Source organism: Haliotis asinina, chromosome 1, assembly GCF_037392515.1.
Source record: "Haliotis asinina isolate JCU_RB_2024 chromosome 1, JCU_Hal_asi_v2, whole genome shotgun sequence".
Taxonomy (NCBI): domain Eukaryota; kingdom Metazoa; phylum Mollusca; class Gastropoda; order Lepetellida; family Haliotidae; genus Haliotis; species Haliotis asinina.
Genome location: NC_090280.1, coordinates 74,000,040 through 74,018,255, shown reverse-complemented (window position 1 = coordinate 74,018,255; position 18,216 = coordinate 74,000,040). Strand labels below are relative to the sequence as shown.

Below are 18,216 nucleotides of genomic sequence, written 5' to 3'. Positions count from 1 at the left end.
ATAACCCAAATTACAATCGCAAAATGAAACATTCCAGCGTTCAAAAGTTAATATTACCGTTTTGACTCCAGCTGTAAATTGCCGTTTTGTATTTTGGCAGTTTCGGGCTCAGTCCACACAAGACCACACAAACTCCATTTTCGTTAACTCGTCTCCCAAAGTGGTAAGATGCACAATACAGATGTGCGCTTCCAACAGCCAGTCAAGTATCATTGTATGTACTGATGCATTTATATATGACGCGATTAAGATGGCTCAGATGCATTGTGTAAATGCACGTCCATGTTTTGATCGTCGATCTAGCCGATCTGTGCGAGAGTGAAGTCAGAGGCAGAGTAAGTGATAATCATGCAATGATATTTGCTATATATCGATACATTTGGTCTATTAAAACTCGACCCGGGTGGGTCCGGGGTAGAGCAGGCCATGGCCAGATTGCAGGTAGATCCGGGGTAGAACAGGCTTTGACTAGATTGCAGTTTACCGGCTTTCAGTAGCCCATGCTCGCCATAAAAGGCAACTCTGCTTGTCGCAAGAGGCGACTAACGGAATCGGGAGGCTAGTTTCAGGCTCACTGACTTGTTTGACACATGCCATCGGTTCCCAATTGTGAAGATCGATGCTCATGCTGTTGAACACTGGATTGTCTGGTCCAGACTCGATTATTTACAGACGTGTGCCATTCAGCTGGAATATTGCGGGGTAAAACTGGACTCACGCACTGTTAACACTCAACTTTTCTCTTGGGATTTTGTAACAAATACATTTGTTTAAAGTTATTGATAAATTCGGCCATTATGTTGTTGCTGTCACCCTGCAGCAAAAGATATATAGCATCTGTTACGGTTACATCTTGAAACTGCTGTAGAACAAAATGGTAAATGGCGTAATTTCAAAACAGCCTGATTATAGCGCAAGTAATATTTAGCCTGAATAAGTGCCTTGTATTCGAGGCAGTAGGGTGGGGATGTTTATCTATGTGAAATTCAGAATCCATGTCTCCCACGCCCCTGGATGTGAAGCAGCATACGTGTCAACATTGGTACATGTGTTTGAATTTCTTCTGTTCTTCAGAATACAAGGAAGGAAAATGGCCTTCTGTGTTTACAAGGATCTAGAGATGGACATTACAGTAAGCAACCACAAAAATATAAAGTTCATATTAAAACAGTCAATTTTTATTACTGTCAAACCCCAATCACTCTGGAGGAGTGAAATGCGACCACAAAGAAATAATACAAAAAGTAAATTGAACATGGGTGAAGAGGTCTGATGCTCGTTCTTTCTCTAGCTTGTTTTCTTGCAGAACTAAAGTATTACCTTACGTTCATACACAAAACATAATACAATTACAAATGCAGGTGTGCACGCTCCTGACAAACCCATGACTGGTGACAAGCAAATATGGTATGATGTGATCACAAGTCATTGAGAGCTGGCGGTGATATTGTAAACCCCATGTGTAATTCACATAGAAGTGGGATGTTTAATCAGACCTATCTGAGTTAGCGTTCACAAGTTTGTTGCTGTATTTAGTGCTCATCAATATTCGAGCTATCCATAGTGTGGTTGGGTAGCCTAGTGGTTAAAGCGTTTGCTCTTCACACAAAAGACCCAGGTTCAATTCCCCTGATGGGTACAATGTGTAAAGCCCATTTATGGTGCTCCATGCTGTGATATTGTGGGAATATTTCTAAAAGCGTCACAGAACTCACTTACTCCAGCAGTCTGTCCTTGTGAAATGGAAAGTTCAGTTTTGTTTTAGACTTTCAAAATGCGAGTCTTAAGCCACAAGGTATAAAAATTAATTATTTAGTTTGTTTGTTTTAGAAATAGAAGTACATTATTGAAATGACTGTAACAACAAGCACTGCTATTTCAGCACCTATGAGAACTATATCTGTTGTTGCAGTTTGAGATTTATGAGAATAACGTCTATTGTATTTTATCTGTGAGACTGATGGCCATCTTCATAGTAGTATAGGGAATGATAGTTTTAAAACACTTTCATAAAACCCCTCTACAAAGCCTTATTTACTAAATAAGGCTTTGGTTGGGTCATTAGCTTTTGCTACTATTACCCCTACTATAAAAAAGTTGGCGGTAATTACTGTGCCTTGGTAGGAGGTAATACTGTGCCGTACGGTACGATCAATAATTCTTCTCTTACAAATCCCCTACCCGGCCCATCCCTCAAGTAGTATAAGTTAGGTTCGTCGGCTTTCATATCCACTTTATCTATGTTGTAAGTTTTGACTGACCATATAGGATCGGTGGCTCGCTTACGGCTATCGCCCCTATGTCATGTTTATATCGAGGAAACAGTTTAACGTGAACCGCCTACGATCTCTTTGGTGTTCATAATAAAGGCTTGCTGGGCTTTTTGTATTCCCTGTTCTATGTACTTTTTTTTCTCGTCCTCGCTGATAGCAGACTTACGAGACTTGGATCGAATATCTTGTTTCATTCCGTTATATTTTTTGAGTTCAGAGAGGATTGAACGAAACTCCTCTTCTGAGATCTTACTGTCAGAGAGTGCCGTGGAAATTCGCTCACTCACTGTGTTCAGCTTTGCTTCGGCCAGAACCCTGATCTCGTCGTGTTTCAATGCCTTACGATTAAGTCTGCGTGATACTAACTTAAGCGCCAACCCTACCAACCCTGTCACCCCAGCCGTTATTTCAATACCTAGCACTATAGGTGCAGCCACGATGGTGGTTAACAACCCAACGCCTGCCGCCCCTAGTCCCATGCTGGTTGCCATAAGGGTAGTGTCAGCCCCGTCCACGATATTGAAAGCTCTATTATATTTTTTACATAGTGCTTTCCGCGTGTCACGGTCTTGTTCTAGTTGGCGTTTCACATCACATAACTGCCTCAAGCGGAACCCATCTACGGTTTCCAATGTCTTCGCTACTTCCTCTACAACTGGGTACAGGCCCATCCTATAATGTATATTTTGAAAGATATTTTAATTGGGGTTCAGTTAATATTCTATCAATGTATTTGAAGTCTACAAGTTCTAGACTATTAGTCAGGGTAATAGGTGAGAGGTTAATAGAATTTCCTGTTGCAATAAAAACCCTACTGAGGCTTGTTAAGTGGTTTATAGGACCCGTGGTATCCTGTTGTATAACAATACGGCAATATTTATCTTGGTGTTCTCTAATCCAGCTTATATACACCTCGGGTAAAATTTGGTGTATTATTGGGTCTCCATCGGATAAACTCGTAAAGAAGACTTCTATGATGAGGGTGAAAGGGGAGGATATTCTATCAAGATTACTGCTAAATGTTAATTTATTGTTTGGATAAGCAAATAACCCCTTTTTATCGTAACCAGCAGATTGTCTGTGTACTAATTCCCTCTCCGGAATGAAATCCCCTGCCCAGATACCATTGTTCTTAATCTTAGAGACAACCCCATTATTTAATGTTATATAAGGTGAGGTGAATGTTAAGTTGATCAGCCATTTGGGCTCTTTTAAATCTGGTAACGGCACCCGTCTGTACACGTTGTCTTTGAAGTGCAGGATGTATAATTCATCTTCCTCACCAGGCTGGTCGAATCCCTCTGTATCTCCCAGGTCGTTAAGCGTAGTGTTGGGATGATGACTGGTCATTATTATAATATTATTATATAATTTCCAACTGGTTTTCTGATAATAATTCAGGGGTTAACTTAATACCCATGAAGTGTATGTTGTCAGGCAGGAATATATTGATTAATGATATCTTGTTTTCCACGATCACGTTGACCCCCTGCAGACTGGTCTTGGAGTCGACACCCACCCGCACGTAAACGTTGCAAACTTGAAACTGGTGTCGTTTCACCCACCCGAGTTTGATCCCCTTCACGATCTCGACATCATTCACCGATGGTTCCCCTAGGTAGACTTTGATGAACAATGTTGAGTTTGCCGGTAGATCCTCTAGTATCTTGACCACGCCTTCGAATTCAGACACCAACTGCAATTTCACGTTTTGCATGGCCGGTTTACTCGATAGCACGTGGGCTGCTATAGTGTTGACTGGGCTGACGACTATACTACGTCTCTGAGTTGGGATGTAAGCCACGAGCAGGGTTCCATTGTTCACGACTTTATTTAGGTGGTTGTCTTTGTTATCCGTGAACACGTAAGGGGAGACGAGTTTAATATTGAGAAACCATTTGTTATCGGGTAACAACACCCACTTGTCATCTTCGGTGAAGACGAGCATATATGGTTTGTTTTTGGCGACGGTAGTGCTCTCAACATCGTCTAAGTCGAACAGTTTACCTCCGAACGATGGGTATATTACCCAATTATTATCACCGATGTTGACAAGGGAGTACTTAGTGTTTACTGTTGCTCTTGTGGTATCTATCATATCACTTAGGGTTCCACCGGAGGGGATTTCAACGCGTTTGTAAATGTTGTTTTTCAGTTGCAAGGCATACGATTTACCATCTACTCCGGGAGCGTCGAAACCGCGTGTGTCTCCGAGGTCGGAGATCCCGATATTGACGCATTTTTTCACTCCGGGCCCTTGTGCGCTGGTCATGTTACGTGAAGCGTTAAGCTGAGGTATCCTATATTTACAGGATTATGATTTATATCTAACACCGATATTGTCAGCTCAGGTATGTTTCCCTGGGTTAATCTCTTATACTGCCGTGGTGAAAACGACTCGGTTCTACCGTCGTTGAATTTCTCAGTTTTCACCGGCACTGCTCTCAGTATAGTGGAAGGGTGGCCTCCTTGAATGTTGTACGTTGTGCTCACCTGATCGAGATGAATGTACAGCTCTCGGTACGGTACTAGGTCGGGTAACTTCGTGCCTGTGACGGTTGTTGTTGGTTTTATCTCGTCAGGAGACATACCGAGCATCCTTGCTAATGGTCGGCCGAGCCTCAAAGGGTTTATTCCATTGTTGATTAACACCACTGTACCGTTTGAGTCGTTCATCTTGAGTTCGGCTCCCAGGGGTTTGAAGACCTCGTCGTTTAGAGAGCACACGCTGTAGTAGCCGTCAGTTATCTGGCTGCGAGTTCCACTAACGAACAGCTTATTGTTGCTGATATTAATGTTAGTCCATTGCGGTAGGTAGGTGATATCGCAGAGTGCGACTTCGAGTTGACCTGACGTGTTATCGATCGCGTGCGTCAGCTGAACGGCCTCACCGCTCGTTATTCCTGGAAGTGTTATGTACATATTACATATATATTTATTATATAATAGTTTTAAAATGTATTCCCCTGGTGTGTTGTACCCTAAACTGGACGTAGATTTCTCCACCATGAAGATCGTGGTTGCTCCTGGGTTGTATTTCAATGCCAAGTTTATAGATATGCCTGATAAGTATAAGCTTTCGGTGACTAACATTGAGGCAGTCCACGCTTGGTTCAACAACCCTATGCAGTTCTGGCAGAACCAATTCAACTTTGCCGTGTGGTGCGCTACAACGGGGTGTGGTGTGACATTGACCGACACTCGGCGTGGGCCGCTGAGTCAGTCTGTGTTCAAGTTCCACGTGTACTACCAGGTCAGACGTATCCTTAAAGAGATCAGCGCCCCCCTCCCACAGGACAAAGCGTGGGACGCAACAAACAACCCGTACGATAGACGGGTCTACGAACGTATTTGCAACGAATTCGAAATAGACCCGAAGACGGATTGGCGTTTGCCGGGGCTGAACCACGGGTTGGGTATTCCTTACGCTCATGGGCTCTCGCCAAAGGCATTTGACAAACATATACTAATAAAATTTATGCAACGAAAAATGTTTAGTACGGAACGTTTTTCCCATGCATTAGCTGATCTTGTTCCTAAACCTAACAAATCTGGACCAAAACCAGTGAAAGATGCCAGTGATGATTTACTGACACTAGGTATACTTAGGCAGGACTTTGCTTTGTCGAGTAATGAATGGAGGGATGATCGTATGGACTTTAAAAAAGGTGGTGTTGGTTTCACAATCCAGAAAGTGGAGCAGTCAACCACAGACGGGTGGAAAATGTTCATGCTGGACACGTCGAAAGGATTCACTCGTGCCGGGGTAGTCAGGTTGAACGACTCGATTCGAACGTACGTGTGGGCGCTGTTGGGTGCGCAGTCGATGACGCGTTCCAACATCATCGGTAAGGGAACTGCTTACGACGCTCAGACACAATTCGTTTCCAACGTTGAGGATGCTATCAATTCTCCAGTTGATCTCCCGCGGGCTATCGAACGCTACCAAAACGTGTTAGAATACGCCAGGTCGAAAGTCGACTACGTGTTCGGCGTGGGGTTGTACATGGCTCCGAGTGATATGCAACTGAGAGTAAAAAAAGTGGTGGGTTATAACAACGAAATAGTCATAGCCACGAAGAATCAAAAGTTGGGTATCAACCCCGATATTAACACCACCTATATCCCACACATCCCACCACGTGAAAAGGGTATAGTTGCGTCGCCCCCGGAGCCTAAAGTTCATGTGGGGGTACCCCCCACACACTCTCATATTCAGGCTCAGCAGCATATTGATAGTAAAACGGCCCTAGTGGTTGGTGGGGTAACTTTGGGCCTTATTTGGTTAAAGATTTCTTAGCCGCTACGTACACCAGACCCGCCACGGCGGCGATGGCTGCCCACAGGTTTTGACTGAGCCACATGGCAGTTTTAGACAGAGCGCTCAACAACCACGAGACGATGCTACCCAGGATGCCGGGAAGGGCTTCGGCGGCTTTACCAGCCAGTTTAGCTAGGCCTTCCCCGAGTTTTTTAATCCAGTCTTTAACACCACCGCTGGGAGTTCCCCCGCCGGCAGGTGTGGGGGTTCCCCCCGTCAGTGACACCACGAGGGTTGATATAATGAAACCCAATGCAGTCAGAATGCTGGCGATGGTGATCCCTTGCTCCCGGAACAATATCCGAATCCTGTTGGCTAAAGTTGTATCCTCGTTCAGTATTCTATCGATTGTTTCCCGAATACGACTGATCTGGGATCGAAGCTGTTCACGATTCGAGGAAGCGGATTCCAATCGTGTACGTCTCTCGTCTTCTAAATCGCGTAGTCGTTCATTGATACGGCGCTTCATATCATCGTTTTCAGTTTCGTTGAGTTTGGTTTTTTCCCTAGCGATGTGCTCGTCGATTTCGTTCAGTTTCCCCATGTTGTTCACGAGTTCTCCACGCACGCGTTTCACGGCTTCGTCTAAGCCGCGCAGTTCCCTTACCGGAAAGTCAAACCCCGGTAACGGTTTGTCCCAGTAGGTGCTCAACAGTTTTTCTATGCTGTCCGAGGCTTCTGTAGCACGCTGTGGTGTCATTTCATCTCTAGTGGTGAGGTGGGATCTGGTAGCTTGCAGATCTTCTTTAACGGCCTTAGGTATTGCACCACCGTAATCATTCATGTTTAGATTTTTACGGATAAATTCAACACCATAGCGGCTGGCTAGAGTTGACAAGGCCAGTGGTTTTTTATTGCTCTTGTTAAAGAGGTCAACCCCTGGGTCAGACTTAAGGCGTAGAACACCCTTTGTATCAATAAAAAAATCCTTATGGTATCGACCCTGTGGTTCAACGTAGTTTTTATCTCTTCTTAAACTTTCGAAATAATCATTTACCGTTGTTTCCAAGAGTTCTTGGTTCAATGGTGAACTAGTAAATGAGGTCTCCTGCTCATCATCGAATGCCTGGGCACTAGCGCCCGGCATCTCATCCATAGGTATGTCTTCATCCATTAGTATTAAAAATATATTTCTTTTATATAACAATGTACGGTAGAAAATTAGATCCTTTCAGAAAATTGAGAGAGCCATTAGGAGCCAGAGCCGTGCGACAGTCGGTGACCATCACCAATAATCCCAGCAAGATAGACCAGAATCAAACTCTGCTGGTTAGATTTCCAAACCTTGGTGAGAATGACCTCATTGTACCAGGCACTGTTCGACTGGCGTTCAATATCACGTTGACCTCCGACAACGACAAACGCGAGCTAGTGCGGAACGTGGGTCGAGCTATCATCAAGAAAACGACCGTCAAGATCAGCGGTAACGAGGTGCTGAGCATCGACGACAGCGACGTGTTTCACTGCTACAAGGATCTCTGGAAAAGCGAGGGAGAACGAGTCAATGATGTGTACCAGGGTATCAGCAAATCAACCCGGGCGCGCATAGGATACGTCTTCACGACAGACCAGCAAGACAAGCTATCGGACGGTGAAAAGGCCATCGCTCTAGCATACGGAAATCGATTCTGCGTGCCGCTCGACTTCGAGTTGCTCACGGGACACGCGCCGTTTTACCAGGCCGCGCTGGGTGATAGGCTCGAATACGAGCTCACGTTTAACGACTATAGCAAAGTAGTGCGTACGCCGAACGGTGACGAGGCCAGTTATGCCATAGACAACATCTCTCTGGAGTTCGACATGGTCACTAGCCCGGAGCTGGCCAGGCAGGTTCGAAGCCAGTACTCTGGGAAGATGGCTATCCTGTACGATCGCGTATTGAGGCATAGATCAGTCGTGCGAGATAAGAGCGACACTGTGTGGAATATCAACCTGAACGTGCCGGCGAGATCGATGAAAGGTATCCTGGTCGTCCCAGTGGAGGATTACGAGCCATTCCAGAGGGACAGCGAGAAGTTTTTCAACCCCGAGATTGAAAAGGTGGAAGTGACCATCGAGGGCGTGCCCAACCAGCTGTTCAGTCATGGTATGAGGCCACACCAGCAGTGGGATGAGATAAAAAAGCTACCAGTGGGGGATTACATAACAAAGGACCTGGACCTAAGCTCCGTGCAGATCGGTGAATACCTGACCACCAAGTACGCCCTATGGTTGGACATGCGATCCACGGATGATGATAAACTGCACGGTAGCGGGCGCCGTATAGATAACGGCAGCGAAGGGATAACCATCCAGATTACTAAGAAGGCTCAAACCGCTGGTAAGTTGAAATTATATCTGTACGTTATTATGGACGCGCAACTTAATATAGACAATGGGAGATTCGTGCAAGCCATCTACTAGTGGGGGAGACCCCCACACCCCCCTGGGGTTACCCACTGACCCACACTGCGCTATCATATGCGGGCAGACTGGCTGTGGGAAGACCGTTTTCGTGTTGGATATGTTGGAGGGTTACTACAAGGATGTGTTCGATAACATCGTTATCATGTGCCCTACTCTAGGCATGAATAAAACGTACGCGCGACCTTGGGTAATGACGGACCCTGACGTACACAAAATCGACCCTGGAACACGCCTGCAGGACTGGTTGAAAGCTCTTCACGAGAAATTTAAAGGGGAACCGACGCTGTTCATACTGGACGACTGCAGCGCTAATCGCGAGATAACAAAAAAGAGAGACATGCTATCGTACCTGGCCTTCTCCGGCCGGCATGCAAATCACAGCGTCTGGGTGCTAACGCAGAAGTTCAACTCGGTGTTGAAAGACCTCAGGGAGCAGACGCGATGGGTGGCCTTATTTCACTGCAAGGATAGGGATTCGTTCGAGGAGTGTTTGAGAGAGAACGATGTGATGAGTAAATTAGAACGGGAACGGGTGAAGAAACAGCTCGCTGAAACTAAACACGCTAAGCTCGTTCTAAAGACCGACCAACCAGTAGCATATATAGTTTGCTAAGCAAAGCTAAGCAAAGCTAAGCAAAGCTAAGCAAATGCTAAGCATAGCTATGATATTTGAAGTATTTGTCGTGTGCAACTTAACCTTCATTTCTCTGTGTTTTGTCTGCATCGGGTATTATATAGTTAAAACTAAATCTTACTTGTTATATTATAAGATGGAGTGTGAGGAATTACTCGAACAATTGTCGTTGGAGGGTTCGCCCGCAGGCCCCACTGATGACAAGCGAGAGAAACTGGTGGCGTTGGCTGTTGGCGGCAAAGCCAAACATTACTTTGGAGACTACACTCCGGATAAAATTAACAAAATGTCAGCCGAAGAAATCGATAAGCTGTACGCTAGATACGAGTCCCGGCTAGGAGCAGAAATGACAAAGACAATAGGATCGGCTATGACCCAGATATACACCGGTATTGTGTCACATTTCCTTCCCATTCCACCAGAGCGCCGACTTTACCTGTGGGAGGACCTCGAGAAAGACCCTTTTATCGAACACACCGTGAGCTCTATCAGCTGCGGGCTGTACCACAAATATGGTATGTTGTTGGCTCCAGTGACGGCGGCGATTATCACGGCAAAACATTGTCAATTTGAGAGAAAGAATAATAATAATAGTATAGATGGATGCTGCACAGGAAACCCCAGTGGTGGTACCCCCCACAGTGGAGGTACCTCCAACAGTAACCAGGCAGAAGAATCCTAAGAGAGTAGCTGCCGGTAAAAAACGGTGGTGTAACCAACATAAAGTGACCAACCCAACCCGACTGTTGTTGGCTGTAGGTGTAACTGCTGCCTTGGCTATCTCATGGTTATATACACGTGAGGGAAACCCTCACCGTGAGGTGGTACCTGAGGTGGTAACCCCCACTGTTGGGGGTGTGGGGGGTACCCCCACCGTCGACCCGCATATCATGTTATAATTTTAATATTTTTATATCATATACATAATGTCTGAGGGGAAAACGTTCGTCAACGACGCATACCACGCCACAGTGGTAGCCAGTCTAGCCGTAGGGTACGCTCGGTTGACTAAAATGGTGCTTAAACAACCAACTATCAAGCTAGATTTCAACCTGCAGGATATGGGTATGCTCATAATGAACCTTGGTATGGCGATGGCCACAAAAGACATCCTAGTAAAACAAGGAATAATACCTGATAATATAATGAAATAAATATAGGGATGGCCACGATAGCTATGATGGTTGGTGGGGCGTTAGTGAATGCCCTGGCATTTTCCGGGAGTAATTTCCTCTTCTCTAAACTACGAGATGATCACGCGGCTGAAATACAGGAAGAAAGGAAGCGACACGATCTCGCTACTGAGAAATTACAAAGAGCACAGGCCGAGTACGCTAAAAAACGCCTCCAGAGGATCGATTTTATTAACGAACAACTCACGCGTGAAAACCATGCCGTTCAAACATTCAACGATGTTGATGAAGCAATGAAAGAATACTATCTATTAACTGGTAAACAATTGGAACCGCTCAATAAACCCACACTCGCTCAGTACTACACACCATCCAAGGGACAAATGAATCGTGAACTGGGCTTCATAGTGTTGGGTATAGCAGCTACTGCGTTGGTTGCAAAGCAATTAAACTAAAATACCTATATAAGTAAACATGAGACCCGCTCCATACCGATGCGAATACATACTTATGGGGAAGACCGAGGCCTGTGGTAGGAAATGCAGGAATCAGGGGTTCTGTTGTTTCCATATGGGAAGTCCTAACTACACGTGTTCTGTGTGTGGTATCGGGGTTAAAGGGCACTACTGTTTATGTAAAGCTCACGGAGCGAACGTAGTCAGACATCAACTCATATACGAGAATAAAAAAGGCTACATAAAAGAACGTAGGCGACTGCTCAAGATAGCCACTTAAGGGTTACCTCCCCTTACTGTGAACCAATTAGACATTAGTTCTCTTAGGTGTAAACACGATGTCTACTGTAAGCGAGCTCAAGCGGGTCGCAAAACAGAGAGGTGTGATCGGGTATTCTAGAATGCGGAAGTCAGCATTGTTGAGATTACTAGGTTTAGAAGCCCCTCCTACGGTAAAACAATTAAAAGCTCAAGCAAAACAGCTTGGATACACGGGTTATTCAAACCTGGGGAGAGCCGGGTTAACCGCATTGTTATCACATGCCCCCGTAGCAAAACCTCCCACTGTAAAACAACTGAAAGCCGAGGCACACGATTTGGGTTTAGGCGGGTATTCTCGTATGAGAAAACCACAGCTTGTAGAATTATTACGACAGAATAGAGCTATTGACCTACAGTTCGTGAGCACTGAGCGCGCTGTAGGTAACTATTTGAGAGGTTGGCGCATGCACGTTGATAGAAACATAGACATTATAGATATCAAGCCTCTGATAGCTGATAAGGTCAACCAGGAACTAAATAATCTAGGAAGTATCAAGTTTCAGATCACAGTGAAAATGTCGCTCGATAAGCAGGTTGGGAGTACCACTGAGTATGTTCAGCCTTACTTCCGAGGTCAACAAGAGGTCGTCACACATGCAGAGACCATTGATGCATCAATCGATACAAGTTTTCAGCAGATACGAGAATACCTAGAACGCTACACACACTTGGGGTCCGGGTGGGCTGTAGATAAAATCGATAATGTCTATCTAGACATAGCTAACTACGTGCCGTTCAGAGGCGGGTCATACCTAGCCTTGCCTCCCTACTATAGAAACAAACATGCCATAGTAAACGTTAAGAATAGAGGAAACGATTGCCTGAGGTTAGCTATCAGGTCAGCCTTATTTCCAGCTGACACTAATCCAAACAGGCCTTCTAATTATCCCCAAGACGATGGGCTTAATTGGGATGGTATAGATGAACCAACCCCAATATCCCAGATCACTAAAGTAGAAAAACAGAATAATCTGGCTATAAATGTCTTTGGGCACGAAGGTAACACAACAATAGTACACAGGGTCAGCCCGGTGAAGGATCGCCAAGTTATCAATATATTCATGATCCAGCGAGGTGAAAAGTATCACTACACGTGGATAAAACATCTCAGCCGGTTGTTGCACGACCAGTCGAAACACGTTGGGGAAAAACACTTTTGTGTACGATGTCTACACGGTTTCAGTCGAGCTGATTTATTAGAATCCCACCGGGATGATTGTCAAGGTGTGGGGCAGACGGCCATACGAGTCGACATGCCTAAGGAAGGTGAAAATATCCTAAAATTCAGTAACCACAAGAACCAAATGTCTGTACCTTATATATCATATACGCCGACTTCAAAGCCTTAGTTGTGGGGGATACCCCCAGTGGTGCCGCCGGTACCTTTACCCACAAGACACAAGAGCATAAAGCCTGTTCGTTTGGATACATTGTCGTCCGTTGTGACGGGGAAACGAAAGCTCCGGTAGTGTATAGGGGCCCTGACGCGGCTGAAAGGTTTCTAAAGTGTTTGCAGGAGGAAGAAAAAATTATTAGGAATGCATTGTATAGAATCGCTCCCATGCGTATGACCCGAGCCGACAGGCTAGCTCACGCTAGTAGCACTAACTGTCACGTGTGCGACTCACCACTTAGCGGTGATTCGGTGAGAGATCACTGTCACATAACTGGTAAGTATAGAGGCGCCGCTCACAACGCGTGCAACCTCAAGCTTAAAATCAACCCTAAGACAATAAACATCCCCGTTGTCTTTCACAACTTGAGAGGGTACGACTCACACTTGATCATGCAGGCCATCGCGAAAATCGATGGTAATATAACGTGCATCCCCAACAACATGGAAAGATACATCTCCTTCAGCTTAAACGGACTTAGGTTCATTGACTCGTTTCAGTTCCTCCTGTCGTCACTCGACAGTCTGGTCAAGGCCAACAATACCTTCCCTATCACCGATCGATACACAGACGCCGAGACTAGACCCCTGCTTATGAGGAAGGGTGTGTACCCCTATGAGTACATGGATAGTTGGGCCAAGTTCACCGAGACCAGACTACCCCCTATTGACTGCTTTTATAGCAAGCTGAATGAGGCGTCCGTCTCACGAGATGATTACTCGCACGCGACTAACGTATGGAATAAACTGGGTTGTAAGAACCTGGGTGATTATCACGACCTGTACTTGAGGACAGATGTACTGCTGTTAGCCGACGTGTTTGAAACGTTTCGGCGGACCTGTTTAAAGCAGTATAAACTCGACCCCGCATGGTATTACACCAGCCCAGGTCTGTCGTGGGACGCCTTGCTTAAAAAGACCGGAGTTAATTTGGAATTGCTCACAGATTACGACATGCACCTATTCATTGAGAAAGGCTTGCGAGGTGGGATTTCCATGGCATCCAAACGATACGCGAAAGCAAATAATCAATACGTGAAAGGTTACGATCCTAACAAACCAACCAATCACATTCTCTACCTCGACGCAAACAACCTGTACGGCTGGGCCATGAGTCAGTATCTACCTACAGGGGGATTCGAATGGGTACCCCACGTTGATGTTATGGGGGTTGCACCAGATTCGAACAAAGGGTATATCCTCGAAGTTGACTTAGAGTATCCCAAGGAATTACACACATCGCACAACAGCTATCCCCTTGCACCCGAACGTATGAGGGTTAACACAGACTGGATGTCTGAGTACCAACATAACTTGTCAGGTGGACGTGTGACAGACGTTGAAAAACTCGTTCCTAACTTAATGAATAAGACCAAGTACATCGTTCACTATCGCAACCTACAGCTGTACCTGTCGTTGGGTATGAGGCTGACCAAAATACACAGGGTGCTCATGTTCGACCAGAGCCCATGGATGGAGCCCTACATCAGAATGAACACAGACCTACGAAAAAAAGCCACCAGTGATTTTGAGAAAAATCTCTACAAGCTCATGAATAACTCGGTGTTTGGTAAGACTATGGAAAACCTGAGGAAACGCGTGACCGTGAAGCTGGTTAGATCTAGTGAGGAAGACAAGCTCAGGAAATTGATAGCCAGTCCGGCTTTCAACCGTAGTAAGATATTCACAGACAACCTGGTTGCCCTACACATGAAGAAAAGCCACATAAAATTTAACCGGCCTGTTTACGTGGGGATGAGCATCCTCGATTTATCCAAACACCTGATGTACGACTTTTACTACAACGAGCTCAAGAAACAGTACGGCGACAGGTGTGAAGTACTGTACACTGACACGGATTCCCTACTAATGGAGATTCGAACCGAGGACGTGTACGAGGACATGAAAAAACACCTCGATTTATACGACACCAGCGACTACCCTAAGACCCATACCCTACACAGTACGGTAAATAAAAAGGTCCTAGGTAAGATGAAGGACGAGTGTGCTGGCACGCCCATAGCCGAGTACATAGGTTTGAGACCTAAGATGTACTCCATACTGAAAGCCGACAATAGTGAGATCCGGAAGGCTAAGGGGGTTAAGAAGTATGTGGTGAAACAACACATCAAACACGCCAGATTCAAGGAAGCCCTGTTCAAGACCCGTACCTTTAGACATAAAATGAACACACTTAGAAGTGATGGACATAAGATATACGGACTGACTATAAACAAGACGTCCCTGTCGCCTATGGACACGAAACGTTGGATAGCTATTGATGGAATAAACACATACGCGTATGGACATGAAAAAATTTGAGGCTATTTACTACAGCCCGCGTGGGTACTGGAAAGGAGCTAGCGCAGTAGATAAGCTAGCTAAAATAGCGCGAGTACCCCCGGAGGAAGCCAAAACGTGGCTTGAAAAACAAGCCCTGTGGCAGATCTATTTGCCGGCACCACGCTACGTGCCTAGAAGGAGGTTCGGTATTAACATACCTAATAGCGTTCACCAGGCAGACCTACTGTTCCTACCCCACGACAAGAGGTACAAGTATGCCTTAACCGTAGTGGACGTAGCCAGTCGTTACAAGGAAGCCGAACCCTTGGCCACGAAAGATTCGGCCCAGGTAGCCAGAGGATTCGAACGCATATACAAACGCAGTCCGCTGACGTGGCCAACAGAGCTGCAAGTTGACCCCGGACGGGAGTTCATGGGTGCCGTGTCACAACTGCTAGCCAAACACGATACAAAGGTCAGGCGTGGCACGGCCGGAGCCCATCGCAGCCAAGCCATAGTTGAGAGATTTAATAGGACTTTGGCTGAGCGCTTGTTCGGCTATCAGTATGCTAGGGAGATGGCCACCCCTGGAAAACGATCGACTGAATGGGTCACGAGGTTACCCAAGGTGGTGTCGGCAATCAACCATGAAGTCACCCGTCTCACCGGTAAGAAACCGGCAGACGCTATCAAACTAAAATCAATAGTTGCAGAGTCGGCCGCTCCATTGCGTGGGAAGGAGAAACAGATACCAGATAGGGCCTTAGTGAGGTATCTATACCAGCCGGGGGAACACGAGGGCGATAGCCGTAAGCGAGCCACCGATCCTATATGGTCAGTCAAAACTTACAACATAGATAAAGTGGATATGAAAGCCGACGAACCTAACTTATACTACTTGAGGGATGGGCCGGGTAGGGGATTTGTAAGAGAAGAATTATTGATCGTACCGTACGGCACAGTATTACCTCCTACCAAGGCACAGTAATTACCGCCAACTTTTTTATAGTAGGGGTAATAGTAGCAAGAGCTAATAGCCCAACCAAAGCCTTATTTAGTAAATAAGGCTTTGTAGAGGGGTTTTATGAAAGTGTTTTAAAACTATCATTCCCTATACTACTTTCATATTGAGCAATATATACTTTGTAGTGTATCTATTATACTCAAGTGACTCCTTGTCACATAGCAGATCATTCATTATCAGTGTCATGGTTTTCCAATTTCAGGTGGTACAAGAACCATCTGAAGATTGTCCTTCCTCTCCAGAGTGCAACAGACCAAAGAATGACTGTCTGGACAGTACGCTGTCAGATGACGATTGTAAGTAACATGGAAACCATTGAAGAAAAGGAAATGCTTATTGTCTCTTTATTCTAGTCACAACATTGATCGTTATGGTGTAAGGTGCTTCACACCCTCAATGGTATTCATCAGAGGTAGTGAGGTACGTGGTTTGCTCATCACTTGGAAGACAAATGTTTGATTCCCGGAATGTGTGAAGTCCATGTTTGGTGTCCACGCCATGATATTGCTGGAATATTGCTAAAAGCAGGGTAGAGTTCAACTCATTCACTCTGGTATATATCAACCACATGTGAAGACATCAATGCCATTATTTCTTTCCACAGACCTCAAAATATGATTCTTGGGTAAAAGATCAGTATTTGTTTGACATTAGTTTAGTCATGGTTTTTGGTAACCTAAATGACCCCAATACATTTTGTTATATTTATAGGTGTATATATAGCCATGTGAAAGGTTGATGCACATGACTGTACCAGTTGTTCATATTGTTTTCATGAACACCTTTGCAGATAGCCACCCGTGTGACAGTTGTGACCTTGAGTTCTCATCCATCATGTCCTTGTGGAAACATATCGAGAACATGCATGGGGGAACACTCACAGTTCAGTTGGGGAACAGGGTGAACTCTCATGGTGCTGATAGTCATGATACTGTTGAGGACGTAGGAAACCAGAACAGTGAAGACATTAACACATGTGACATTATTGGGAAGATAGAACCCCAAGAAGAGGATGAAGACACAAAGGACATTAACATGCATGACATCACTAGGGAACTAGAGACTGAGACAGAAGATGCAGACACAAAGGACGTTAACACCCATGACATTTTGGAGGAGATAGAGGACACAGACACAAAGGACATTAACACCCATGGCATATTTGGGGAGGTAGAGACCAAGGTAGAGGACACAGATACAAAGGACATTAACACACATGACTTTTGCACAGAGATTAGGACCCAGGTAGAGGACGCAGGCACAAAGGACATTAACACATGTGAATTTATTGGGGAGATAGGGACTAAGATGGGGAACATGGACAGAAAGGACATTAACATGCATTACATTGTTGAGGAGACAAGTAGCCACGAACAGAGCAAAGACTGTCCTGAAGTTAACATCCAGGACAATGGCATCAATGAAGACAGAAACAACAGAGGTGAGGGGACATCAACAGAAACCACTAGGTCAGAGAAACATGGACAGAATCAAGACAAGAAAGTCACAAAGTCTACTAAATGTGGAAAGGAATTCAAGACTAAAGGTGAACAGAGGACACACAGGTGCCTCAGAAAAGCCAACCCTTTTCCATGTGATGAGTGCGGGAAAATGTTTCAACAGCCAAGTGACCTTAAAAAACACATGAGTGTTCACAGTAAAGAAAAACTTTATTCGTGCAAGCACAGAGGGTGTGGGAAAACATTTTCAATCCAAAGAAACCTTAACCGACATATGAGGACTCACAAGGAAGAAAAACCTTTCTCGTGCAGCCAGAGCGAGGAGACATTCACACAGTCAAGTGAACTGAAGGGTGAGTGAGTGAGTTTAGTTTACAAAACACTGAGCAATATTCCAGCTATATGGCGGCAGTCTGTAAATAATCGAGTCTGGACCAGACAATCCAGTGATCAACTGCATGAGCATCGATCTGTGCCATTGGGAACTGATGACATGTGTCAACCAAGTCAGCA

The 18,216-nt window shown here is 45.2% G+C and overlaps 1 protein-coding gene across 3 annotated transcripts in view; it reads left to right on the top strand.

Moving 5' to 3' along the window:
- Positions 1-98: 98 nt before the first annotated feature.
- Positions 99-18,216, top strand: part of LOC137297015 (uncharacterized) — a 30,873-nt gene continuing 12,755 nt past the window's right edge. For 2 of the 3 annotated variants that reach the window (XM_067828969.1, XM_067828978.1), the window contains exons 1-4: positions 111-335; positions 1,075-1,132; positions 16,446-16,539; positions 17,034-18,056. In XM_067828969.1, the coding sequence (XP_067685070.1) occupies positions 1,091-1,132; positions 16,446-16,539; positions 17,034-18,056 (1,159 nt within the window). In that variant the 5' untranslated portion in view covers positions 111-335; positions 1,075-1,090. Of the gene's footprint in view, positions 336-1,074; positions 1,133-16,445; positions 16,540-17,033; positions 18,057-18,216 lie in introns of all 3 variants that reach the window. The other variant, XM_067828963.1, reaches the window with a different exon arrangement.